The 27006-nt window shown below is 40.6% G+C and overlaps 1 protein-coding gene across 1 annotated transcript in view; it reads right to left on the reverse strand.

Annotated features, from left to right (window-relative positions):
* The window catches only part of PRKCB (protein kinase C beta), a 364546-nt gene that overhangs the window by 203371 nt on the left and 134169 nt on the right, over nucleotides 1-27006 (reverse strand). The window contains exon 3 of the mRNA XM_037813650.1: nucleotides 22723-22805. Coding sequence (XP_037669578.1) covers nucleotides 22723-22805 — 83 coding nt within the window. The remainder of the gene's footprint in view (nucleotides 1-22722; nucleotides 22806-27006) is intronic.

Consider the following 27006-nt stretch of genomic DNA (forward strand, 5'->3'; position numbering starts at 1 on the left):
AAACACCTGAGTCACACCTGCCTGCCTTCCTGCTCCTCAGCCTTCCTGGAGGGTCTCCCACCCAAAGAGGGTAACAGATAATGACAACCTTCATCCCACACAAATGCAGCATGATTCAGACAAACCATATCCAGGATAAGGCTCAGTGACAGACCGCTAGGAGATCCCCGCCCCCAAACCAGAATCTTCATCATGAGCATCCAATCCCCAGAGTCCAAAGGACAAGGCAGATCCCAGCTCAGCAACTTCAGTTCTTCACTTTACTGAAGACCCAAGCAGCTAAGGAGGAAGGAAACACAGAGACAAAAAAACAAAAAACTTTAAACCTCTAAATCGTAACCTAAAATAGCCTCTCTCGGTATGAATGGGCTGTATGGCTTTTGTTCACAGGTGTGTTAAAATCTGGCCAAGCCCCGGAAAAGCCACATGAAGAAGGAAGCTGAACCAAAGCATCAAGACAAAAGAATGCACACACCAAAAAGCCGGTTGGAGTAGGAAGTAAAAGCAGACTGCGAGTTCAAACTGTGTCACCCCTGAACGTTTACTAACAAAAGCCCAGGTGGTGAGTGGGAAGGTTAAACTGAAGACCCAGTTGGATGTACTCCCAGAACAGAGGGAACAATTAGAAGAACAAGCTCTGGGGTTAGCTGTGTGACCTCAGACAAGTGACTTAACTTCTCTGAGTCTCTGTTTCCTCATCCCTACAATAAATAAGTAAAATAACAGTACCCACTTTACTGATTTGTTGTGAGATAAAACTTGCAGCACAGTGCCCTGCACACAGGAAGTATGAGCTCTTGATGTTCTTATTCCAAGGAGAAAAATATCACGGCAACACTTCCCAAACTTCAGAACATGGGCCTTCATAAGTCTTGCCATGTCTACATATCACCTATTCTACTATTCACTTCCCACTTTTCTTTAATTCAGCGTGCCATTTTTTACTTAAATAAACCTATTTTAAACCGAAACTCCATAAGAGCTCTGACTCATGGGACCGATGTGCAAATTATGTTTTTTCCAATATACCTTAGAATGAAATACATAATGCTTAAAATGAAATTTAAAATGTTCATCCCAACAGACTCTGCTGAGAGGCTGTGGAGAAACAGACACATATTTCTGGTAGGTAGACCAATTGGTACTACCCTATGGGGGCAATTTGGCCCTATCTATCAAAACTACAAATGCTTTTATCTTTTGTCCCCGTCATCCCACTTCTGGGAATTTATCCTGAGAATTTGAAATGATATATGTACACGGTTATTCATTGCAGCACTGCTGTTTATAACAGCAAAAGATTTTAAACGAGCCAAGTGGCATTGGTAGGGAACTGCTTAAATAAATTATACTGCAGCCAAACAATGAAATGCTAATCGGGTATAAAAAAGAATGAAAGTCTTGGGCACTAATAGGGAAAGATTTCCAGGATATATTTTTTAAGTGAAACAAAAAAACAACAGAAAACTAAGATGTAGAAGGGTATTTGAAGCATGCTACCTTTTGTATGAAAAAGTGAGGTTAAGAAAGTATATTCTTCATTGTTTATACCTGCATAAAGAAACACTGGAAGGATACATACACACACACACACACACACACACACATAAACTAATAAAAGTGGTTATCCATGGAGGCAAAGGGAACAAAGTGGAAGGAAGAAAGACTCTCAACATATGTCTTTTTATACCTTTGATGTAAAGTAAGGTATTTTAGTGTTTATCTGTGTGTACTGCAAAACCCATCTCACAGCACGTACCCCCAAGCTCAGCAAAACAATAGTACTCAAATCCTAGAATTGCAAACAAAAGGCCAAAAAGTTCCCAAGAGACAAAGAAGCAGGGAAACCTTAATTGCGACTGTGTGGATTGAGATTTTGTGAACATGCAATGTGCAAAATGGTAGAAGCTGTAATTACACACGCACGCCGCAGTTGAAAGGGGGACACTATTAAGACAGTGGATAGAACTGATAATGCTGTGTAAATGTTCAGGCGCCTGGTGATGGTTTGTTTAAGCGGCATGGTACTCCAAGCCTTCTCCCAACCACACCCCTGTAGCAAATAAGTAATTGTTCAATTTGGAGGACAAGCTACTATTGTGTAAGCTTTGGTAGAATTTTAAATATAATTTCCTGAGTTAAGAACTGTACTGGAGTCAATATCAATGTTAGGAGTTAATTAGCAGCCACATTTAAAAATAACACCTGGCTCTGGTGTTAGATTTTAACTCTTGAGCAAGTTATACAACTTTTAACTTTTAATGTTTTTAAGTTGTTGTTTCCTCAATTTGAAAACTAAAAAATAATACTTATTTATTATATGTAATAAATATATTATATATATTATATATATAATATATAATACCTATTTATTATATACCAGGGACTGTTAGGTAGTTTCTAATTTAACTCATGAGAAAGTTAAATTAGAAACTACCTAACAGTCCCCAGTATTTAATAAAAATTTCATAAATGTTCATTGTTATTGTTAATTTTCTGTCCATGTCTTTGCTCATTTTTAAATTCAAGTTCATTTCTTTCTAATTGTTTTGTAACAAATTTTCTTATATAGTAAAGATATTAACCCTTCATTTATCTAAATCTGGTAACTTCTAAATACATCTGGTAAATGTTTTTCCTAGTTTTTCTTTTGTCTTTTAATTTTGTCCGTGTTCTTTTTTCAACATATCACTCAACTGTGTGTGTGTGCATGTGTGTGTGTGTGTGTGTGTGTGTTTAAATGAAGACCAAGTTTTTCCTCTTTGTTTATGGTCTTTGTCTCTGTCATATTTATGAAGTCCTTCCCAATATTTTCTTCTAGTACTTTTAGGGTTTCCCTTTTTACACTGAAATCACTTCCATTGGAATTTATTTTAGAGTGAGCTTTATTTTTTCCCTAATGTTTAGCCAGCTGTAACAAGAACTGTATGGAATGTCTTTTCCCTGCTGTTTTGAAATGCCTTTTTTATCATACACTAACTTCTTATGCATCCTTAATTCTATTTTTAGATTTTCTCTTGTGCTCCACTGATCTATTTCCGCCTCAGTACCAAAGTATTTTAATTATCATCAGTTTATAATAGATTAGTATCTAGAAACACACATATTATACCTATTGCACCCCTCCCCCTGAATTACTGCCCTCCTTCAAAATTTTCTTCCACAGTGTATTGGAAATGCCAATCCTCGCCTGCCGTACTCATTGATCCTTCTGGAAATAAATCCTACCTCCAGCACCAGCTCAGTGGCAGCAGACAATCTAACCTCATGCCTCTAGCCAGGCTGAATGGACAAAAAGAAAACCAATCCACAGTCCAGCTAGAGATCTATGATTTATGGCCCATCTCAAAAGGAAGAACTGGATCAATTATAATTTAGAATGAGGAACTGTGCAGTGCTGGAGGATAGACACATGTGTGATGTAGGGTTAGGGCTGGCAGTCATGGGAGAGAGAGATGGGGGAGCCAGAGCTAACTGGCAAGTGTAATTCAAGCCTTCCTTTACATCCTTCCAGAAAAGTTGTCTTAAAAGGTGTCTTCATTGGGTCCTGTATTTATTCCTAGGTATTCTGCCCTTTTTATTGCTGTTTTAAATGAGAAAACTTCCATTTCATTTTTAACTGGTCATTGCTAAACTATATATTCTCATCTGTATATTTATTTTGCCATCAGACATTAGTTAACATGGTTGGGGATGGATGTTCAAGTATTTTCTTGGGTTTTCCTGACAAACAACCATGCCATTGGCCACGCATGTAAAGCTGGTCTTTCTCTTTCCAGGATCGACATCTCTCCTTTCAGTGAGTAGTCTAAATACACTGGCTCTGCCAGTGGTTGGCAACCTGGGTATGTCATCCTCCCTGGCCTTCCAGAAATGTACTCTCAACTCCACCACCACCCAGGCCTTATGGATGGAAATACATCACAATTTTGATGGGGGCGTCATATCCCTCAGATTTATGGAGCTCAGTGGTGAAGAGCTTGGACAAACTGGTCATGCTGGGCCAGCCCTCTTGGGTGGCAGCCTCTGGCTGAGGCCGAGTCGTGGCCACACTCTGTGCACAGGGCAGAGGCTCTCCAACCCAGCACAGTTGCCACTCAGCCCACTGGGTGCTGGCTGGTGCCTGTAGGACTTGAGTTTGTAAAGCCTGCCGCATCAGAACTTGTCTAGTGCAGCTGAGAATACCTATTTGAAGCAGCAGCTGCATTCATTCACTGATGGAGTCAGAGCCACCCCAGGTCCAAGTGGAAGTCCTCATTCTCCTCAGCAAACAGGAGTTGTCTCCCTTCTTCTGGGAAGGCAGTGCACGTGCAAGCCAGCCCCAACCTCAGGCAACACATCAAGCATTCAACCTGCAGATTCAGCTCCAGTTTGGTTCCTGAGCTGGCAAGCTATGAGAAGTCACACCCATCCCAGCAGGTGGGACCTATAACTGGTCAGGTGACCCTCAACCTGGCAGGATTCAGTACACCACAAAGAGGTGGTTTCGTGGGCTATCTTAAAAGTGAGGTTCTGGATCGGGTTGCCTGAATTCAAAACCTGCTCTGCCACTCACTACCTAGGGCATGTCGCTTCACCTCTCTATGTTTCAGTTTCCTCATCTGTTAACTATGGAGAACAATATTTATTTTGTAGGACTGTTATGGGGAATGAATTAGTTAAAAAATTTTAAATGGTTGCCTGGCACAGCTCAGGCACTAAATAAATACCAGAAATTATCACCGACTTTTAATTATTGCTGCCCAGGGCATTCCCTGTGTCTACTGAGTTGTAATTTGTCCCAATAAACTCCATGAATGTTCTCCCTTCTTGGACTTCAGTCTTGATTTCCTGTGCCAACTCCCTCCACTAAAGCTACAACCATTCATTTATTCATCCATTTATTTGCCAAACATTTTTAGCACCTTACATGTGCCAGGTGCTGGATGAGCAAAATCTGACACAGGGTCTACTCCCATGTACTCTAGGATCCACCCCTAGACTCCCCAGTCTAGATGAGGAGACAGAAAAAACACAAATAAATGTACACTTTCAACTGCAGTGAAGAAGTCTGCAATGCTTAGAGAGCTTATAGTAAGGGATTCAAGCTGATCAGAAAAGTCCAGGAGGGCTTCCCAGAGGAAGTGATGCTTAAACTGAGACCTGAAGGCTGAGAGGGCAACACCCACCTGGCTGGGGCTCGGCTCCTCCTGGGGAAGAGGGGAGACAATATTTATTCAGCTGCATGGGGTTCTGCTTCAACTCAAATAGACCTGGCAGATGACCCCACCCCCACCCCCCACTGCCACCTGCCTGGCTTCAGTTCTGCCTCAGCCCCCAGTCCTGTCATTAGCTCAGACCCCTTGGCCACTTGTCCCAGCCCCCACAAGAGGGAGTTTAGCATAGAGATCATGAGTCTGATTCTATAAACAGCCCCGATTCAATCTCAGCTCTGTTAATCCCCAGTTGTGTGCCTTTAGCAAGGTAAGAAACCTATATGAGCCTTGATTTTCTCACCCACGTGAAAGATATAACCATTATGTGGGAGACAGTATAGCATAATAGCAAATCCTGCAAGGTCAGACCACCTGGGTTTGCATTCCAACTCAATGACTTCCTAGCTGTGTGACTTTGGGTAAGTTGCCCAACGTCTCTGTGCTCCCATTTCCTCATCTTCAAAATGGAAAGATCAGTAAGAGCACTAAGTCCTCATAGGATTGTGAGGATTTAATGAGCTAATATTTGTAGTGGCCTCAGCACAGTGCCTGACACACAGTATGTACTATACAGGCATTTGTTGAATAAATTGAATAAATAAATGTGCCTGCTTTCTACATGTGTGAGGATTAATGATAGCAGTTTATAATGGGCTTAATACAGTGAATGGCATATCGTATGCACTTGATACATGTTCACTTAAAATGAGAACAACCTCTGCGATCTTGGACAAGTCACTTCCACACTCTGGTCTTTCAGTTCCTTTTTCAGAAAAAAAAGGGGTTAAGCCAAGTATTGCCCACAGGGCTTCAAGTTCTGACAACCTTGGGGCCCCAGGGGTCCACCGAGTTGGCACAGCCCCTTCCTGTGGAGGCCGCATTGCTAGATTCACTGCACAGAGCATACAGCAGTCGTTTCAGGCAACAGTCACACTGCCAACAGATCACACCCTCGTGTTATAAATAAATCCTCCGTCACCCACAAAACACACACACATCCTCTCCCAACATCACCATGAGCCAACGGGAGAGGCATGGTCTAAGCATGTCTGAGTGGGGTACACCCAAATACAGCACCATGACCCAAGGTTACTCAACTTGCAAGGATGGTGTTGACTTGGTTTCTGGGTGCACTGGGTGGTGCCTGGCTTCCTGAGAGCTCCCTCTGCCACAGAAGCACTGAGCACACCAATGTCTGCATTTCAGAGGAGGAGAAAGAGCCTTTACGTGGACGGACATACCCAGTTAGTGAATGAGAGAGGAGCCCCTTGTTCCTGCAGTGGAGCTGTGAGCAAATGTCTCCAGCACCTGGGGCTCTGGACCCAGCAAACCAGGAAGTTCTAATCACACCCAACAACAATGATCCTAAACCATTAGGTCCATTTAGACAAGGGCCCTACCTGAGGAAGACAAGTTCTATGCATGCTGACTCTGATACCTATGCTATTTTTTGCAAGGCCTGACCCTTTTACCAGGAACATCACTGAGACGCCACTCTCTTCAAAAGCTAGTCATTATACGTGTGACGTGCACAAACAGGGCAGACACTGACCCTCCCCCATTCAGGGTCTTATAAATTCCAATGGAGCATAATTATTATTATAGTCACAGTTAACACATATAGTTCTCCCCACATGCCAGGCACTATTTTAAATGCTCCACATACTGTGAACTCATTTGATCCCAACAACCACTATGCAGAATAGGTATATTATTATCCCCCACTTAATGGAGGAAGGAACGGAGGCACAGAGAAGTAAAGTAACATGCCCAAAGTCACACAGCTTGTGATTTGGACCCAAAATCTGAGCTCTTGCCACCATATAAAGAAATTTAAAGTCATTACTGTGATGTGTGTCAACAAGGAAAGGTATGTGGTGCTATAAGAATGCAAAACAGGTGGATGTGACCAGGTCAGGGATATCAAGGAGGGGTTCCCTGAGGAGGTGACTCTTGAGCTGTGACCTAAAGGATGAGTCAGGGACAACCAAGGTTGTTCACCATGAATGCACATTTAAAATCAACTGGGAGCTTTTAATTGATCAGAGAGTCTGATTTAATTGGCCTGGGATGAGCCCAGGCATCACTTGATTATAACGCTCGCTGGGTGATTCTAGGATGCAGCCAGGGTGGAGACTCACTAGACTCAATGGGAAGAAGGCAGAGAGGAGTATTCCAGGCAGAAGGAACAGCATGTGCCAATGCCTGATAGTGGGGAGGGCACGTGGGAAGGAAAAAGGAGCTCAAAGGACGAGGAAGGGTGTTCTGAAGAAGAGGCTGGAGAGACTGGTGGGGTCACAGCACTCCAAACTTTAAAGACAGAGTGACCATATAATGTATCTTCCAAAGTAGAACTCTTATGAGAATAACAGAAGGCACAAACTCTTCGGGAAACAAATGCAACAGAATGAACCGTAACTGTCCCAGGCAGCTGGCGATATATGACTTGCTTATAAGCTATAGCAAAGATTACTGGCTGTGTCCCAAGAACACTGGGAAGGCACAGACATGTTTTCAGCAAGGAAGATGGCACGATCAACATTTGGTTTTTAGCAAGATGACTCCAGAGCAATGAGGAGATGAGGAAGGCCAGTGAGGCAGGGAGGAAGCAAGACAGGACAGGAGGCTACATCCACGGGAGGGGTAGTGGAGCCTGGGTGAGGGTCTTCCCAGTAGGGATGGGGAGAGTGGACAGCAGTGTATCATGTGGTTACGAACAAACTCTAGAGCCAAATTCAAATCCACACTCTGCTTCTCTGGCCTCAGTTTCCTCATCTATAAAAAGGGCTTAAAAAGACTGTTTCCTCAGAGGGTGAGGATTAAATGAGTTAATATATATAAATCACTTAGAACAGTACCTGGCATATAATAGGACCTCTATAAATGTTAGCTATAATTATTATTTAGGAGGTACAACAATAGGATTTTGCAATGGAGAAAATATGGGGGTGAGGGGAAGTCTGGGAACACAGAGGAAGAAGCCCCAAGAATTGATCACTGCTCTGTGGAATTTGGGAGATTCAGAGTAAGGGGCAAAGAGCATCAAAGACAAAGTTGCATGAGGAAGAGCTATGACACAGAATTAAGGGGTAGAACCAAGACCTAAAAGTCAGATGATGGAAGGCAAAAGCAGGTCCAAGCCTCTAAGTCAAGCAAATACTTATTAATATATTGGGTACTGTTTTAAGCCCTTTACATAATTGACTTATTTAATACTCACGATATCCCTATGAGGAAAATATATTATCATTTCATCTTGAAAATGAAGAAACAGAGGCACAGAAAGGTTAGGTGACTTACCCGGAGTCACACAGCTAGTAGGTTACAGATCCAAGATTTGAACCCAGGGAGGCTGGCTCCAGAATCCATGCTCTTCACCACCACGCAAGACCACAAACCTGAGTCTGCACATTTGACTCTGCCCTCACCCCAAAATTACCCCTGAAACTACCAGAAGGGATTTTTTTAAAATAGGAGAAAATCTATTTTGGCACTAGAAATCAGGGAAAGGTGCCAAGTACATGCCAGAAACTATTCCATCTTTTTGCAATATATAGAAAGGTGAGATCTGGATGGAGGGAAGGGCAGGCTGGCCTGGTTCTCCTCATGCCATTCCCAATTCTAAAAAGGAGGGGGCGGGGAGAGTAACAAGGTCTGATGGGGGTGGAGGGTGGGGAATAACTGAACAAACAGAAGAAGCAAAGGTGAGTCCCAGCAGGTGCCTGCACCGTCCCTGGCAGTAGAAGGCACTTGATGAATATGCAGATGATGTGTGACCCTTCCTAAAGACTTCAGAAGAAGCAAGCCCCCTTGTAGGTCCCACTGGGCAGGAAGAGATTGCTAGATACAGCAGGGGGCGCTGTAGTAGCTGGTTCTAACCAGGGCTGTGCCAGCTTAGAAAAATGGGTGTGCCCCAGATAATTTAGTCCTCAGCACAACCACCAGGGAGACGACACTTCTACACACTTTTGAAGCTCCCTGCCTTGGACTGTTGCTCCCTCCCAAGAAGGCTAATTTGACTAAATCTGCATTTTCCATTTGCACCTTGTCTTGGTATCCTATGGTTGCTATGGCAAAGTACCACAAAACGGGTAGCTTAAAACAACAGAAATTACTGTGTCACAGTTCTGGAGGTTATAAGTCTGAAATCAAGGCCGGGCTCCCTCTAAAGTCTGTCAGTTCTGGCAGTGGCTTGGCAGCAATCCATGGCATTCTTTGGCTTGTGACATAACTCAGTCTCTGCCTCCATCACCTGTCTGTGTCTAGATTCCCTCTTCTTATAAGGACACTAATAGCATCTTCAAAGACCCTATTTCCAAATAGGGCAATACTGATAGCCCCAGGCGTTAGACTTTGAACATATCTTTTGGGGGACACAATTCAATTCATAACACCCTTCATATGGGGACACCTTCAACTGATAGACCTACCGACAAAATGCAGAGGTTGTAAACTGGGATCCAGAGAATAAATCCAGTCCAAAGATAAATTTAAATTGCAGCACAGTTGTAACGCTTGAATGATTTGCCAACATCTAAATTTAGATTTCAGACTTCTCTTGGAAAAATGGAAAATCTGGACCCTGGTCCTTAAAGCTCAGTAATATAAAAGAGGGACTACGTCACAGCGGCCCCTTTTGGGAGCACACTGCAGTGAACAGAGACAACTCAATTATATCCCCTGTCTGGCCTCTGCTGGCTTTGAAATTTCTTGTCCCAATTAACGGAAGGCTGTGCAGTCTTTAAATGCCATGTAGCCACAAACACAGCACTGAGAATAGAAGGCAGACACAAGAGAGGATCTACTGAATGTTTGGGTTTGTACAGAGTTCAAAAGCAGGCAAACTATTGCTGGTCTGGGTAGTGATTATCTTGGTGGAGAGTGTGGGAAGTGTAGGAACTGAAAGGGCACCAAAAGGACTCTGGGGTTCTGGTTACACAGAAGCATTGACTGCATGAGAATTCATCAGGCTGGACACTTTTGATACAGGATAAACAGTTTTCAAAAATCATGAAACCAGTCCAGACTAAAACCAACATCTTTACACCCAAATTCTAAATTCCTAGAAGAGAAAATCTTATTGGTCCAGCCTAGGACAGATGTCCTCACATGACCTGAAAAAAACAGCGCTGAAGCTACAGGGTCTCAGAGCTTCTGAGGGTGCACATCCGAGAACAGGAGTTCCTGTTTCTGCTAGGTTTGTCTAAGCGGATGGAGTTGAGGTTGTGAAGTAGTTTGGCGTACAGGCTAAGAACAAGGACCGAGGGGCCAGCCTACCTAGATTTGAATCCTTACTCTGCCACGTACAAAACCCTGTACAAGTTTCATGTGACCCTGCACAAGTTTCTTCATCTGTAAAATGGAGATAACAACAGTACCTACTTCATAGAGTGTAACAAAGAATGAAGAGTTAGTATATGTGAAGTGCTTAGAACAGAATATTTATAAATGCTAGCTCATAGATATTATTATTTAAAAGAAAGAAAAAAAAAAAGATTTGGAAATTCTAGAATCCCAGATTGCTGGATGGAGATTGGGAGACCTCAGAGAATACAGAAGTCAGAGACAGAAAGAAGTCTAGAAATGGAGTCTCCTGCCTCCAAGACCAGCCCCTTCCACATTTCCAGGCTGCCTCCTTCCAGGGTCATCTACCCTTTGATTTCTGCATTTTCCCCAAGTCTGCAGTCTCTGCAGCTAGGGACTTCTGGAAAACTGCTTTTATTGGGCTCTGAGGCTTGACTCTCCTCAACCAGAAGCAGCCAAAATAATTCATAAGACAGGACTTCTCTGCCTCATTTGAGTCCCAGCAGCTCTCCTCTTTGTGCAGAGGAGAAACAGTTGGTTTCCGTTCTCCAGATGCTGCACATCATAGATCTGCTTCTTCCTCCACAGCATGAAGAAGTCCCTCTGTGACAGTGAGGGATAAAGGGCTGTTCCGAAGCAATTCATTCTGACCTTTACGTGCTGGCTCTGCATTGCAGAAGCCGTCGTTGGCACATCGCAAATGAGAGCAGAGGAACTGTGTGGAATTTACTTGACAGTCCACAGAAACGCGTTTTATCACATTATCGTCATTAGCAGCCCCTTCCCCCACCCAGCCCACGGGAGGTGCCTTTGTATTTCCATTTTGCAGAAAACAAGATGGATACATACATGTCATGCCAAAAATAAGGCTGGAATTTTGAAATTCACAATCTAAGATTTGAAAGAGCTATTGATGGTAGTAATAGTAGTACTTACTATGTACTAGTAGCTTTACTAGTCATTAGTATTTGCTAAGCCCTTAACATGGATTAACTCATTTCATCCTCTCATCTTCACCTGAACCCTATGAGGTAGGAGCTATTTTATCATCTTTTCACAGATGGGGAAACTGAGGCAGGGAGCTTGGTTAAGTAGACCAAGATTGTTTAGCAAGTAAGGGGCAAAACTGGAATCCAAACCTAGCCTGTCTCCAGAGCCACCATATGATACTGCCTTACATTAGTTTCCAAACCCATTACCCATGAGCATTTCCCGAAGACCTTTTTAAAATGCAGATCCCCAGACCCTTATCCATATCTCTTCAGGTGAGTTCTGTTTTTAGCAGGCTTTCTAAATAATCCTTAGGCGTCCAACCTGTTTACAGTACGCAAATAGCACTTAGAAACCGTAGTGGACATGTGGTGTTTTGATCTGCCCAATAGCCATGCTTCCTTTTTTCAGTAACATGACTTGGTTCTATTTCAAAAAGCCATCCCACCCCCAGTCTCTTGGAGGGAACACCGTAAAGACCTACCAAGGGTTAGTTAGGTAATTTGAGCTTGGCAAAATCTCTCTCTTCTGGAAATTGAATTTAGGGCCAAAGTAACACAAGAACCAATAACATAGAGTTGGTCTGGCTGTTCAGCGTTTCTTTCAACTCTCTGAAGAACACCATACACCTTCCAATAAATTCCTTTCCAACCCAAGTTAACCAAAGGTGGCTTCAGTTGCATGCAGCCAAACACTAACTAGTAGAGGTACCACCAGCCTGGTAGAAACACATCTACTGCAAATATCCCCTCTATAGCATCCCTGCAATTGGTTTTTGCTCTATTGGAAAGGGGAGTTAATATCCTTGTATAGCAACCAGTTGGTCAGTTTGGGCTGTTCATCCAAGATTGCACAGACTGTCCCGAGTTCTAATTCTGTCTTTTGGAGCTAAGCAAAAATATTTATACAATAGCTCTTTGGTATTTGATGACAGTCAGCATAGCCTCTGATCTAGTACCTTCAGGGTGCCTCCAAAGGCATTCTTTGGCATTTGTAACACACCACTCTGTTTACTAGGTACTTTTGTTTGAATCAGAAGTTACAGATTCCAGAGTCAAGTAATGTAAACAGGATGTATCATCAGCTTGATGGTGTACTTGGAGATTCAGATAGATAAGAGAGAAAGACTGAACTGTTTCAACTGAACTGCCCCAACATTATTTATTCTTGAGAAATGCAAATAGGTCTTTTGGTCCAGGTGATGGTGAGATATCACCAGGATGCCAAGAAGGATGTACATTCCTGATTGTAGTTTTCTTCCTGAAAGGAACTAGACAGGCTTGGAGTATCATTATCAGAACTAGACTGAGGGGTTCTTCCCTTCTTGGTGTTATGTAAGACTGGTCAACCAACCCAGTCTTTGAAAAGAGTACAGCTGACTGTTACCCTGCTTCATCTGAGTCAAGAAGGCCAGAACGTGCCATGTAGGAGGGGGTAAGCCTTTTCCCTAAGATAGTGACAGTCTTATAGTCACTCCTGCTAAGGTAGGAAATGGGTGGGGGCCTTGGACTAGCAGAGCTAAGATTTCCCCTCCTTTGCTGGGGCCAACAGTGAATTGGGGACAAGATTTATCCGTGGAGGCACCTGAAGATTCTCATTTGGGAGATTAGACTGCCCCCCTACAAGAAGGAGGATCTTAAGAGCAAACACATCTAGAAGCAACTGTAAGCTACTCTCTCTGTGGTCCTCCAGGTATATCCAGGCTTTCAATCAGGTTTGGTCTTAACTGGGCTTTGAGAAATTAAACAGGAAATCTGGGTCCATTCTAGAAGTGAAATGGCACCAAAAACAAAGAGAATGGGAGAAACCAGTATCAGAACATCCCAAAGTGATCTTCAGAGTTCTGGAGCCAGTGGGCAGAACTGACAAGTGATCACCAAAATGTGTTTGGGAAATGTGGTATTTGGTTTGTAGGTGTATGTATATGTTTATATTTTCAATATATCATGTTTTCAATATATCTTGCTTCCTGCCTTTTTCATTTAGCAATATATTATGACTAAATTCCCATGCCAATACCATTTTAATCACTGACTTTTTACTGAAGTATAATTTACATACAATAATGTACAGATTTTAAGGATACACTTTGATGAGTTTTGAAAAATGTGTACACCTGTGCAGGCCCAATCCTAATGAAGATACAGAACATTTGCATCACCCCAAACACTGTGACATTTTAATCACTACACACCATTCCATAATATGAATATATTTTCCTTACATAAACCCTTACTGGCAGCCATTTGGATTGTTTCCAAATTTTTATTATAAATAATGATGTGATGAATATCATTTTAGCTAAATTTATGTACATAACCTCGAATCATAATTCCTTAACAAAAATTCCTAGAATTTTAATTCTTAGGTCCAAAAGTAGAGACATACCAAGTCTTTTGATACATACTGGTAAATTGCTCTTCAGAAAAAAGTATACTAACATACACACTCACCAGTAATAATTAGAGTGCATTTTACCCTGTGCCTCCTGATTTTTCCTTTGAGTTCTATTTGACTTTATTAGTAAAACCATGTTTCCTTTTTATTTGTTATTTTTGTGGTATACCGTTCCTCCTTTTATCTTCACCTGTTTTAAGTGTCTCTTACTGCCTAGAGCTGTACATTCTTTATCCAATTTTATATTCTTTGCCTTTTAGTAGATCAATCCATTTACATTTTTGGGTAACTGATACTCTGCTATCACTTCTACCATCTTAATTTATGCTTCCCAGATTTATGGTTTTCCTACTGGCTTACTTTTATCTTTGTTCCTATATTCTGTTATATTGATCAAAATTTTATTTGTTATTTTTACCTCTAATGATTTCAAAATTATAAATCCTATTTTGTTTCCTTTGCATTAAAAACATCTATTTGAACCAATCTGTCTATGCTAAGAAGTATGTAGTATTAAATATCTTACATAGGATTTGTTGATCTAGACTCATAAATCTAAATGATTGGCCTATCATTTACTTTCTTATACCAATTGTATTAAGTTACCATTGTTAATGGGGTTAAACTAGCTTATAATAATAAACTGTGGTAGCTATTGATTTTGTCAGCTCATCAAAATTTTCCATCCCCTCTTCTTCTCATAACATACACTGCTCCTAAGCCATAGGGATAGCTGTATGATTTAGACCTGATACATTATGAATCTATTCTCCTACCAACATAGACTGACCAACCAGAGCCATTCCCTGAGATTAATTATGAATGCAGAGAAAAAGAAGGCCACTTCTTCTGCTGGACTTTGCACTCTTTCCATAAGGTCAACAGTAAGCCAAGTTCATAGATATGTTCACAGACCAGGAGAAAATGAGGTGAGAACAAAGCAGACTCCTCAATCAGGATCCCAGCAGCAAACAGATGGCTATTCAAATTAAGATCATTTAAGGAAGGTTTAATAAAAGGACTCTATTTATACAGTTGTAGGCTTGATGTCAGGAAACCCCAAGGGATGTTCACTAACCAGGGACTAGTTAGAGCAACAGGACAAGGGAAGGGCATAATTCCTGGAACCTAAAAGGAGAGGACTGTGTAGAAAAGACTGCCTTAGAGGAGCAGTGAACTTCAATCAAAGGGTAGATCCAGTCCAAGACAACGCCACAATAAATACCCTAGCTCACTCTCCCTTCACTCTCCAATATCCTATTTGTTCCTCTCCTTGAGAGAAACCAGAAGTCAGAGGATAAAGGTACCCCAATTGATGCAATCCTTACAGGTCAGTCTCCCAAGGAGAGAACAAGGGTGGATCTGCAAGGACTAATAAGACATTTGGCAGAAGATGGCAAAAATAGCTCCCATTCCCAGATGTTCCTTTGCAGTGAGACTTTGAAGTTCCTCCCATCAAGAGGTGTGCCAGTTTGGGTATATTATGTCCCCCAAAAAGCCATGTTCTTTAATGCAATCTTGTGGGGGCAGATTGATTAGTCTGTTGATTAGGGTGGAACCTCTGATTGAATTATTGCCATGGAGAAGCGGGCCCGCCCATTCAGGGTTGGTCTTAATTAAATCACTGGAGTCCTATAAGAGAACTCACACAGACAGAAGGATCTTAGAGCATCTGAGAGAGACTTCTGAAGAGACGTTTACAAGCTGATGCTTGAAGATGCTTGGAGACGCAGACAGAAGCACATTTGGAGATGGTTGCTGATGCTTAGAGATGCTTGAAGATGCAGACAGAAGGACGTTTGGAGATGCTAATCTAAGAGATGAAGTCCAGAGTTTGCCCCAGAGAAGCTTAAGGGAGACCCAGAGACATTTTGGAGAAACCCATTTTGAAACCAGAACCCAGGAGCAAAGGACCAGCAGACACCAGCGATGTGCCTTCCCAGATGACAGTAATGTTTCAAACGCCACTGGCCTTCCTTCAGTGAAGGTATCCTCTTGTTGATGACTCAGTGTGGATATCTTTATGGCCTTTGAACTTAGGTTATTTGTAACCTAATAAATCCCCTTTATAAAAGTGAATCCATTTCTGGCATTTTGCATAACGGCAGCATTAGCAAACCAGAACAAGAGGTGAAGTCTATTTCTCCACCCCTGAATCTGATCTTGGCCATAACAAATGTGACACAATTAAAGGCTTGAAAAGCACCCATGCTTTGGGGATTTCCCTCTCTTTCTGTGCTTGGAACCCTAAAACCAGCATGTAGATCAGCCTAAGCTAGAAAAAGAGGCATGCAGAGAAGAAATGAAGTGCCCCAGCCAATAGTTGACAAAGACATGTGAGAGAGCCCGGCAGAGATCATCTGAATAGACCCAGATCAGAATAATCTCCAAAGTAACTCACAGAATAAGAAGAAATTATATATGATTGTTGTTTTAAGCTACTAAATTTTGTGATGGTTTGTTACACAGCAAAAGCTAACTGATACAACAGATAGTAAGAGATCTTAAAAGTATTGGAGCCTCAGTTCTAGTCCCTGAGGTCCTTATCCCTGGGCTTATGTTCTACTTCCAATGTCCTTCCCATGACTGAATAAATTATCTTTACCTCTTGCTAATTTGAGTGGGACTTCTGCCACTTTCTATCAAAAGCTTGATTGTGAAGCTCTCCTCTTTCTCTGTAATCTGGTACAGTTTAAAAATGAACAGAAATCCTTCATCCTCTGAAGTTTAAAATAATTTACCCATGAAGTCTATTAGTCTAGAACTTTTAGAAAAGGAAAGGTTTTTTGGACAAAATTCTCATTTCTCTCCTGGTTATTTGCATATTCTGATTTTCAATTTCTTCTTGAGACAAAAACGGCAATTTAAAATTTCCTAGAAAATCATCCATTTCAACCAGATTTTCAAACATATTAGCATATAATTTATAAAATGTTCTCTTTTAATGCTTTTATTTCCCTTTTATTAACTCTTCAACATTTAACATATGATTTATTGTTTTTAATATATTTCTTCATAAAATAAGACTTGATTAAGAAATACAAAAGGACATCTCAATATTAGTGACTACCATCTTTAACTTACTTGATTTATTGATGGAATCAGGGTGGCACAGGACATAACAATGGGTTTTAGTCAGCACTTTGACTATAAATCATAAGAAATTATTTCTAAAAGCAAGAAATGTTAAAGAAAGGATCCTTAAACAAACCAGCTAGGAGTTCTTTTGTACTTTTGTACTGCCTGGCAGAGAGCCCTTGCTCAATAAAGGTCGTTGCTATTATTAGCTAATATTCCTTGGCAGGTCAAAAAGTAACCTGCATCCCTTCTTGAGCAGGAAAGACTCCTCCAGGTATTATTATTAATAATAACATAACAATTATTGAGTGCTTTCTTTGTACCAGAAACTGTTCTTGGTGTGTGTGCCAGTTTGAATGTATTATGTCCCCCCAAATGCTATTATCTTTGATGTAATCTTGTATGGGCAGACCTATCAGTGTTGACTAGATTGTAATTCTTAGAGTGTTTCCACGGAGATGTGCCCCACCCAACTGTGGGTGATGTCTCTGATTGGATAATTTCCATGGAGGTGTTGGCCCGCCCATTTAGGGTGGGTCTGAATTTAATTACTGGAGTACTATATAAGATCAGACAGAAGAAGCAAGCTGGTACAGCCAAGAGGGACACTTTGAAGAACACACAGAAGCTGAGAGAGTAGCTGCAGATAAGAGACAGTTTGAAGACAGCCGTTGAAAGCAGACTCTTGCTCTGGAGAAGCTAAGGGAGGACAAATACCCCAAGTGCAACTAAGAGTGACATTTTTGAGGAACTGCAGCCTAGAGAAGAACATCCTGGGAGAAAGCCATTTTGAAACCAGAACCAGACGGCAGCCACATGCCTTCCCAGCTAACAGAGATTTTCCAGACACCACTGGCCAACCTCCAGTGAAGGTACCCGATTGTTGATGTGTTACCTTGGACACCTTATGGCCTTAAGACTGTAACTGTGTAACCAAATAAACCTCCGTTTATAAAAGCCAATCCGTCTCTGGTGTTTTGCATTCCGGCAGCATCAGCAAACTAGAACAGTGTGGTTCAAGCAGACTTTCATTGAAAAATCACAAAAAAATTATGATTTAGGTAACATTATCCTCCATTTTAAAGATATAAACTAAGGGTCAGAGAACTTAAATTATTTCCCCAAGGTCATCGAAACAGTAAATTGCAGAGCTGGAATCTGACACCAAGGTTTTCTGGCTCCAAAGCCCAGGTTCTTTTCTCACCACTGAATCACAGAAATTGAGGAATTGTGCAAAGAAAAGAAAAGGAAACAGTAATTACCTCATAAGCGTATGCTCTGGGTGGAGGGGTATAGAGAATTATCTGTACATTCATAATTAGGGAGATAGTGGAGCAACAGAAATGTCCTTAGCTACATGTATCAAGGGTTTACTGAGGACAGGCACTGGGCTAAGCACTATCATACAATGGATTTTTAATCTTTTGCTGTTAACCCTTTTGTCTTTTTTGTTGCTGTTGTTGCAGCTGTTAACCCTTTTGCATCTTAAAGCTTTTTAAAAACTGTCCCAACAAACCTATGTGGTTGGTACTAATACCCTATTTTATAGAAAAGGAAATTGAGGCACAGAGAGTAAAATGACATGTCCAAGGTTCCCTAATGAGTAACTGGCAAAGTCAGGTCCTGAACTTAGATATGTCTGGCTCCAGAGTCCATACTCTCAACCACCACTGACTGTGGGCTTGATCGATACACTGCCATGCTACCCCTTCATAGCTGGGGGTGGCTACGTCAGCTAGGGATCTGGGGCAGGGAATAAATGGGGTGCACTCTAGATAAGGCCATCCATGACTCCTGAAACCAGATCAAGCCCTGCAGATCTATTATGAAGTCCAGTGTGACCAACTCCAGAGGTTCTGTTCTTCAGTGACCCCTTGGGTCAATAGGATCTGCAGTAGACTGCAAAACTGACCATGGACTCATCCCCTCTCGTGAAGCATTGGAAACTATTTCTCTACCTCTTAAATCTGGACTTGGCAATGAAACTAGCTTTGTTAAAAAGCTTTTATGGATTGGGGCTTGCTCTCTTGCTGTTCTTGAAACCACCACATTAAACAAGTCAGAGCCAGTCAACTGGAAGTTAAGAGACCTCGTGGAAGCAAATGAAGGCACACCAGCTGAAAATCTGCCCACCACGCATTCAAGTGAAGGGGACCATCCTAAATAATCCAGACACCAATCTACCAGCTAGCCATAAACATAGGCAAAACTCCCTTAAATTTTGCACCCTAAGTGAGCGCTTTGCACACTTCAGCCTAGAACCAGCTTTCAGAGACTATTCCTTCATTGTTCTGAGAAGATATCTCAAGAGGCTATGTCATCAGCATTCTGAGTGCCAAGTAACTTACAGGTCCATATATAGTGCCTGTGTAAGTACCAGAGGCATGGTCTCTCTAAGAGGTCCAAGAGACAGCAGAATTAAAGGTTTCCAACAAGATGAGACAAAGAACCAGGAGTACCATGAACTCTGCTATGTTTTGAGATCCTCCAATGATGGGTGCCCATCTATATTGTTTATTTGCATTGGCATTGGTTGGGTCAGTAGCTGGGACAGATAACCTAAAGTGCCATGATGTGGACCTATCTACAGAATTATAGCAATTACCTAAAATTCTACTAATATCCAAAATATTCCCCTGCTCAGACTAGGCTTGGAATAGCAGAGGGTAGTGGATAGAGCCCAGCACATTTCTTTTTCACAGATGGAGCCTGTACTTTTCTGCTCCATGAGTTCACCGTACATCAGCTTCTCCAAGGTCACACAGGAGAAGGGCACCCCTCCATACCTGCATGAGCCTCAGAGGCAGTCAAAAGAGAGAATGGCCAGGTTGACAAGCAGATATTCCCAGGTCTTTAATTTTATATCCAACCATGAGGAGAGAAAGGCCAATGAACTGAGTCAAGCCAGTTCAGGAGTCTGGACCAATTCATCATCGTTGGTGCCAACTGACCTTCTTGGAACTGTGTCTAGAGATAGAATCATTCCAGGTAAGCTGCCAAATCCTATGCATACTGGCTGCAGGGAGTACTTTCTGCTCTCCCCATGCCCAAGGCAATGAATGGCTGCACTGCTCCACTCACCCAGACAGGGGTCTCATACCACTTACAAAGCCTACACACCCTTAGGAAGGACTGCCAGGTGGCAGGCAAAAAGCCTGTTCATTTTTCAGACTTCCTTGATAAACATCTGTCCTTACTGCCTGCCCAGCATGCATTCGTTGATTCACTATCATCATCATCGTCGTCGTCATTGTTGTCGTCATCATCACCACATATATAGCTCTTGCCAGGTATCAGGCACTGTTCTAAGTACTTTTACAGATATTTATGCATACGATATTCATAAAAATAGCATAGGGTAGGGACTATTATAATGCCCATTTTTCAGCTGAGGAAGTTATGGCACAGAGAGATTTAAGTAACTTGCCTAAGGTCACGCAGATTTGAACCCTGGAATGCCGGCTGACTAGTCTGTGATTTGAAGCACTACATAATTCCGCTCCTCTAGTTTTCCTCTGAGGAACCGTCTCTCCCCCACTCTCAAACCTAGGGGGTCGGGACATGGGCCCTCATCTCCAGGGGCAAGCACAGACTAGGTCTGAACAGTCGGCACAGTCTATGCCTCTGGACACATGTGACCCGTGGCCCAATGAGCCTTTTGCTCTTATCACTGGGGTTGCAGCAACTGATGACTGATGACATATAAGCCTAAAGGTACTGGCAGCCATCATGCTCCCATAATTGAAAAGCCTGCCTGAAAAAGGAAGCCGGGATAGAGGAAAGCTGAGCCAAGAATGGAGAAAAAGATTCCTGAAGGCCTCGTTTAGGCACCTGGATTCACTGAACCTGAAACCAGGTCTCCCCTTGGGCTTTTCCACTGCAGAGACTAAAAACTGACAATGAGTTGACTTCATGCTTTATGCAATAGGAAGAGTTGACAGACACAGACAGGATATGGGAAACACAACACTTTTGGCTGTTCCTTGAGTATAAAACCTCAGACTGCACAAATATTCAGGGCTGCATAATTGAGCCAGGTGATCCCTGCAACTTTCCCTGCCTGTTTTCCCAGGGATGGGAAAAGGAATTGCAGTAAAAGGGCCAGGGAGCGCAGTCTGAGAACACACGACAAATGGTTCTACCTTCCACTCTGCAGACAGAACTGCAAGGACTTTGGTTGTTCCATGGTGCTGGAGTTCTTAACCCCAAGCACCACGTCTTCCAAGCAAACTAACTGGAGCATAAGCTTTAGAGTATTCATATTGCTACGGGAAGAGGTATGCCCCCGATTTACAGCAAAAGGCAGATGCCCTCTTCTAGAAGGCCAGCAGGAGTAGAACAAATGCAATGACAGAAGATGGTCACTACTCACTTCGGGCAAGCTCCAGTTGAGACCAGTCTTTACAAAACAGATTCAAAATCCAAGAAGCTGAGGTCAGCTGTTAAGTCTAAGTGGGTGAGAACAGGACCAGTAATGGAGACAAAGTCAAAGGGGGAAATTCCAGAAAGTGAACCAAAACAGGAACAAAATAAGAGAACTAGGAGTGACAGCCACAAATAGGGTAAGCTGAACACAGTTCATTACTAGGCAATGGGAAAGTGTGCATGGTGGAAAGTGGTGTATCAGTTAGGACAGTTTTAGCTGCATGTAAAAGAATAACCCCCAAAATGAGACTTCTCCACGAGATGCTTCTTATCTTACATACTCAGTCTAGGGATAAGAGGACTCAGATTTGGCTCAGCAGCTCATCAGTGTCCTCAGTTGTCCAGGTTCCTGCAATGCTTCCATCTGCTGTAATCAGGATGTCAGCAGTGTCTGCCTCATTGATCCAAAATGGCTGCCATGACTCCAAGCATATATCCCCACAAAAAAATGCCCAAGGGGAAAAAGGAAGGTATGTTTCTCTCTTATCAGAAAGGGAAATCTTTCCTAGAAGTCCTCCCCAGCCTTCCCCTCATTCCCATGCTCACTCACTAGTGACAAAGGAGCCTGGAAAAGCAAATGTCTGATATTTTCAGCTTCTAGCATGAGGGGTAGCTGTTGGATGGGCAATCAACAATGCATCCCAAACTTTAGACAAACATGTACATGATATGTTATATCCTTATATCACCCATACTATAATTTATTTAATATTTTCCTTAAATCAACTTATTTTTTTAACTTGAATACCTTTATTTAGTTAGGAAATTTTACAATACTACCATAAATGTAAAACATTTTTCCAAGCCATATTAAAATCAATTCAGAGTGACTAAACCAAAAATTATTTGCTCCTGTTTTAAACCTAAAGGTATCTCTTGTCCCACTAGCAGTACTCATATTTTGGGGTGAGTAGTGCCAGGACAAACTCATTTCCTCCCAATTCTTGGGCTTTTATATTAAGAACTCACTGACAAAGAATTATAAAGTGCTTTATAAGGTACCATTATAACTACCCTTTTACAGTAGCACTGACAATTAAGGCCCTCCCCACCATTCTTGAACTCTAGCTATAAAGCTGCAGACCTTTAGCAAAAATTACAGTAGGGGAACTAGTTGTTTTCCTGCCTAGCCACACTCTTTCTCAAAATGTTTTGGTTTGTGTTTCTCATTAAAATGAAAACCATCTCAGAGGCTGTAGGGACCACCACATGCTCTCTTTTCATGCCTTGGGATGAGAACATCCCCTTATTTGTCTAAGCATCCTCACTCACATGTACACAAAAGGATGCATTTACCGTGGACAGAGAAAGGTGAGCCAGGTTCTTTACTTACATCAGAGGCTGGGCCCTTGTCAGCTCCTGGGCAGGAGAAGGTGACAAATTCATGGCACCTCTTGTGCACGACAAAGCAGCAGACTGCAAAAGAGAGAATAAGGGTCGGAGGAGAGGAAGAAGGAAGGGGTAGAGAGGAAGAGAGGGAAAAAAAAGGAAGACATCATTAAATTTGCAATTCACAGGTAACTAAAGTCTTTATACCAAAATAAACAATGGCTCCAGCTTCTGCACCTTCTCCTGTACTGAAGTCAAACTCTTGGGTACACTGATATTGCATCTCACACAAGGGTTAAGTTTCTAAAATTAACTAGGGTGCAGAAGATCATATATGCTCAAAATTACACTCCCTTGAAGATCCCTTAAATTACCTGGTTCCACTGGTTTGGGGATAGACATTATTTCTTTGATTAGGCACCAGATGAACTCGTTGGCTTGTATTTAGGTCCATAATGTATTCAAATTATGCATCTTTAAACACTAGACTCCCTTAGAGAAATGAGATGTTCATAATATGAAGGGCATGTAGAACTGAGAGTGAGCGGTGATGGGAGACGTGTTTCCCCTCTCACCCAGTAGCAATATTAATTGAATGGGAGGTAGTAGGAGTGGGCTACAATGTTTAGATTGCTACTTTAGTATTTTATAACCAAATAAATATATTTGAATTTGCATGAGTTCAAATGCATCTATGCTATGGCTCCATGATAGGGGATTATATCATTGGAGGAGGGCAAAGAGCAGAGATTATACCAAAAATGATGCTAATTATTTTATTTTTGTTCAAATCTTCCTTTACAGATTTGTTGTTCAAATCTTCTTTTACAAACTCTAGACTGTGAGTTCCTAGTGGATGGGTGCCATGCTGTAGGGACTAGCTCAGAACATTTTTAAAGTACATGCTCAGTAAATGAAAATAGAACAGTAAACCTCCAGGATACTTCTACTGATATAATGCATCTAGTTAAAAATTACCAGTGGCTGCTAGCATCATACAAAGATAGAGAACCACACACTACCTGCTTACTGGTGAAAGCCCACTCCACCACCTATGATGTAATCTTGCAAAATAATCAATTCTAAATTGGATGAAGCACCTTGATCCAACTACCAATTTATGGGACATACAAGTCATAGAGGAACATACTAACTACACCACAGAGAGGCAATCCACAAAAAAGAAAAAAAAAAACCCTAGAATGTAGAAACTACAAGCTTCTTCAACAAATAAACTACAAGAGAAAAAAATAAGAGCAGCAGAGGAGAAACATATTAAAAGAGATTAAAGAAACATACCAACTAATGCAATATGTGGACCCTGTTTGGATCCTAATTTGAATAAATCAATAGTTTACAAAAATTATGAGACAATCAGGGAAATTGATACACTCAGTGACTTTTTAATGACATGAGGGAATTATTGTTATTAATATGTATTAGGGAATTTTATTTTTGGTGTGATAATGGTATTGTAGTTACGTTTATTTAAAAAGTCCTTATCTTTTGAGGACACAACTGAAATCTTTACAGATAAAATGATTTGATTAAAAACAATTCAGTGTTCCAGGGAGGGGAAGGAAGATAGGATTATAGGTGAAAAAAAAATGGCCATGATTGATTACTACTGAACTTGGCTAATGGACATATGAGGGTTCATTATACTACTCTACTTATATGTTTGAAATTTTCCATAATAAAGTTTTTATAAAAAAACATTCATGCCTGGGAACCAAGATGAAGGTTCAAAGTGGCCAATTTCTTTCTTCTTTGCTTTCTGTCTTTTCTGTTTTAATGTTTATTGTGTATTTTATAAGTAATATGCTTTATATAAAGATGTTTGTATCAAACTGTGTGTGTGTGTGTGTGTGTGTGTGCATGTGTGTGTGTTTCCCTTTGTGCCTGTGTATCTGTGAATGCCAAGAGAAACATATGAACAGTGGTCAAAAAATGCCAGTGATGGTTATCTCTGGGCAGTAGAATTGCAGATTATTTTTACTTTCACCCTTACATTTTTGTGTATTGTTTGAAATTTTTACAGTGAGTATGTATTAGTTATAAAATCAGGAAAACAAAATTACTTTCATTTTGGGATCAAAAACAGTTAGAGGAAAACAAAGATGTATGATTGTCAAAACCAAAAAAACTCAGTATTTGGGCTAATTAACAGAATAGACACAGCTAAAAAGAAAATTAGCAAATGGAAGTCTAAATTCAGGAATTTTTTCCAAAATTCTATAAAAAGAGGAAGAAAGAATGAAAGAAATTATAAAATGCTATGAAACATGTAGGATAGAGCCAAAAAAGTCTAATATTCATCTAAAATTGGAGGAAACACATGCATGCACACACACACACACACACACAGTTTGATACAAACATCTTTATACAAAGCATGCATTATGTTCAGGATAGAACAGAGAGAATGCAAGGAAGATGTAATCAAAGAAATAGAAGAAAAAAATTCCCTAAATATTAAGGAGCGCTTGAGCCAAAAAAACTATGAAAGAAACTACGAAATGTAAAACTAGGTATGAATTAAGAAACAAAAAGAGACCCATGTTGAGGATACCAAATGTCTGAGATTATTCTAACATGTCCAGCAGAAGCAGGGAGTGGGCAGGAGGGAAACCTTACTGACAAAGGACCAAAAATAATTTTAAAATCAGATTTCCCATCATCAATTTTGAATACAATGAATACATATGGAAAATATCTAAAATATGATGCAGCACTATCTTCAAAGCTTCAGAAAAGTCATTTTGACCCTAAAGCCTCATACCCAGTCAAACTAGCATTGAACTGCAAGGACAAAATAAAGACATTTCCAGAACACCAGAAAATTTACCTCCCACGAAAGAAGTACTACAGAAAAAAACACATGCAAGAAATAAATATAAATAAATAAGCAAACAAATAAATAATAAAAGAGGAATATGTGGTATAAGAAGCAGGGGTGAAAGAGAAAAAAAAAAACAGAAAGAGGGACGGAGGGAAGAGAGAAAAGAGAAAAAGAGAAAAAGGTGGTAAAGTTATTCCTAAATCTAGATAAGAAGTGGAAGTGGGAGAAATGCTAGAGAATTAAAATATGCTAACAGTCTTGTCTTATTCTTCCAGAAATTATAGATAGTGAGAAATTGCCTATAAATATAGGACATTATAAGTTTAAATATGTGTGTTAACAATTAAGGATGAAAATAAGAATAGAAATACTATGTGTAACTTTGAAACCACTAAAGAGAAAAACTGGACCAAAAAAAAACCTAATCCAGCTATACTTAAAAAGGTCTTTCTCATGTCCCAAAGTCATATAAATATTATTATTTTTTTTAGTTTTATATGACATCATTTGCCTGTTAAGCTTCTTTAATCCATCTCTAATTTCTTTGTATATAATGTGAAATAGGAATCTAACTTGCTATTTTTTTTCAAATAGGTAACCAATTGTCACAGCATCCTTTATTGAATAATTCATCCCTTCCCCACTGATTTCAAATGCCAACTTTATTATATGCTAAATAATTATATACACTGGGGTCTGTCATTGGGCCTTCTATTCTTCCATTGATCTGTCTATCTATTCTTGTAGTACAGCAACATGGGCTTTAATTATAGTAGCTTTATAATACGTTATATCTTGGCAGAGCAAGTTCTCCCTTATTAGCCTTCTTTTCAACATTTTCTTGGCTATCACTGCTTGTTTATTCTTCCAAGTGAACTTTAGAATCAGTTTATCACATTTTTTAAAATACCAATGGAATTTATATTGGAGTTATATTTAATTAGTCAATCTCCTCCAAGAAAAACTGAGACTCTGACGGAAATTGCATTAAATTTAGAAATTAAATTAAAGATAATTGACATCTCTACAAGTGACCCTTTCCACCAGCAATATGGTGTCTCCTTGTTAAAATCTAATTTTATGTCCCCAAATAATGTCTTTAATTTTCTCCATATAGGGCCCTATACAGCTCTAATTTCATATAATCTAAGGGATCCTTTTTTGTGCTATTTTGACTTTGAAATTTTTCCCATTTTGTTTCTCAACAAATTTTTCCCAAACAAAAATTTTCCCCTTCTGTTACTGTTTATAAATTGGAAAGCAATAGATTTTTAGTATATTTATTTTGTAGACAGCTATTTTTATTGAACTCATAGACTTTTTTTGGGTTTTCAGATGCTTACCTTGAGTTCTCCAAGTAAAGAATCATAATATCCCTAATAATTATATTTTTATTTTCTTCTTTCCAATAGATGTGCCTCTTTTTCTCCCTTATCAGATTTCAAT

This window comes from Choloepus didactylus, chromosome 21 (assembly GCF_015220235.1).
Source record: "Choloepus didactylus isolate mChoDid1 chromosome 21, mChoDid1.pri, whole genome shotgun sequence".
NCBI classification, from domain to species: domain Eukaryota; kingdom Metazoa; phylum Chordata; class Mammalia; order Pilosa; family Megalonychidae; genus Choloepus; species Choloepus didactylus.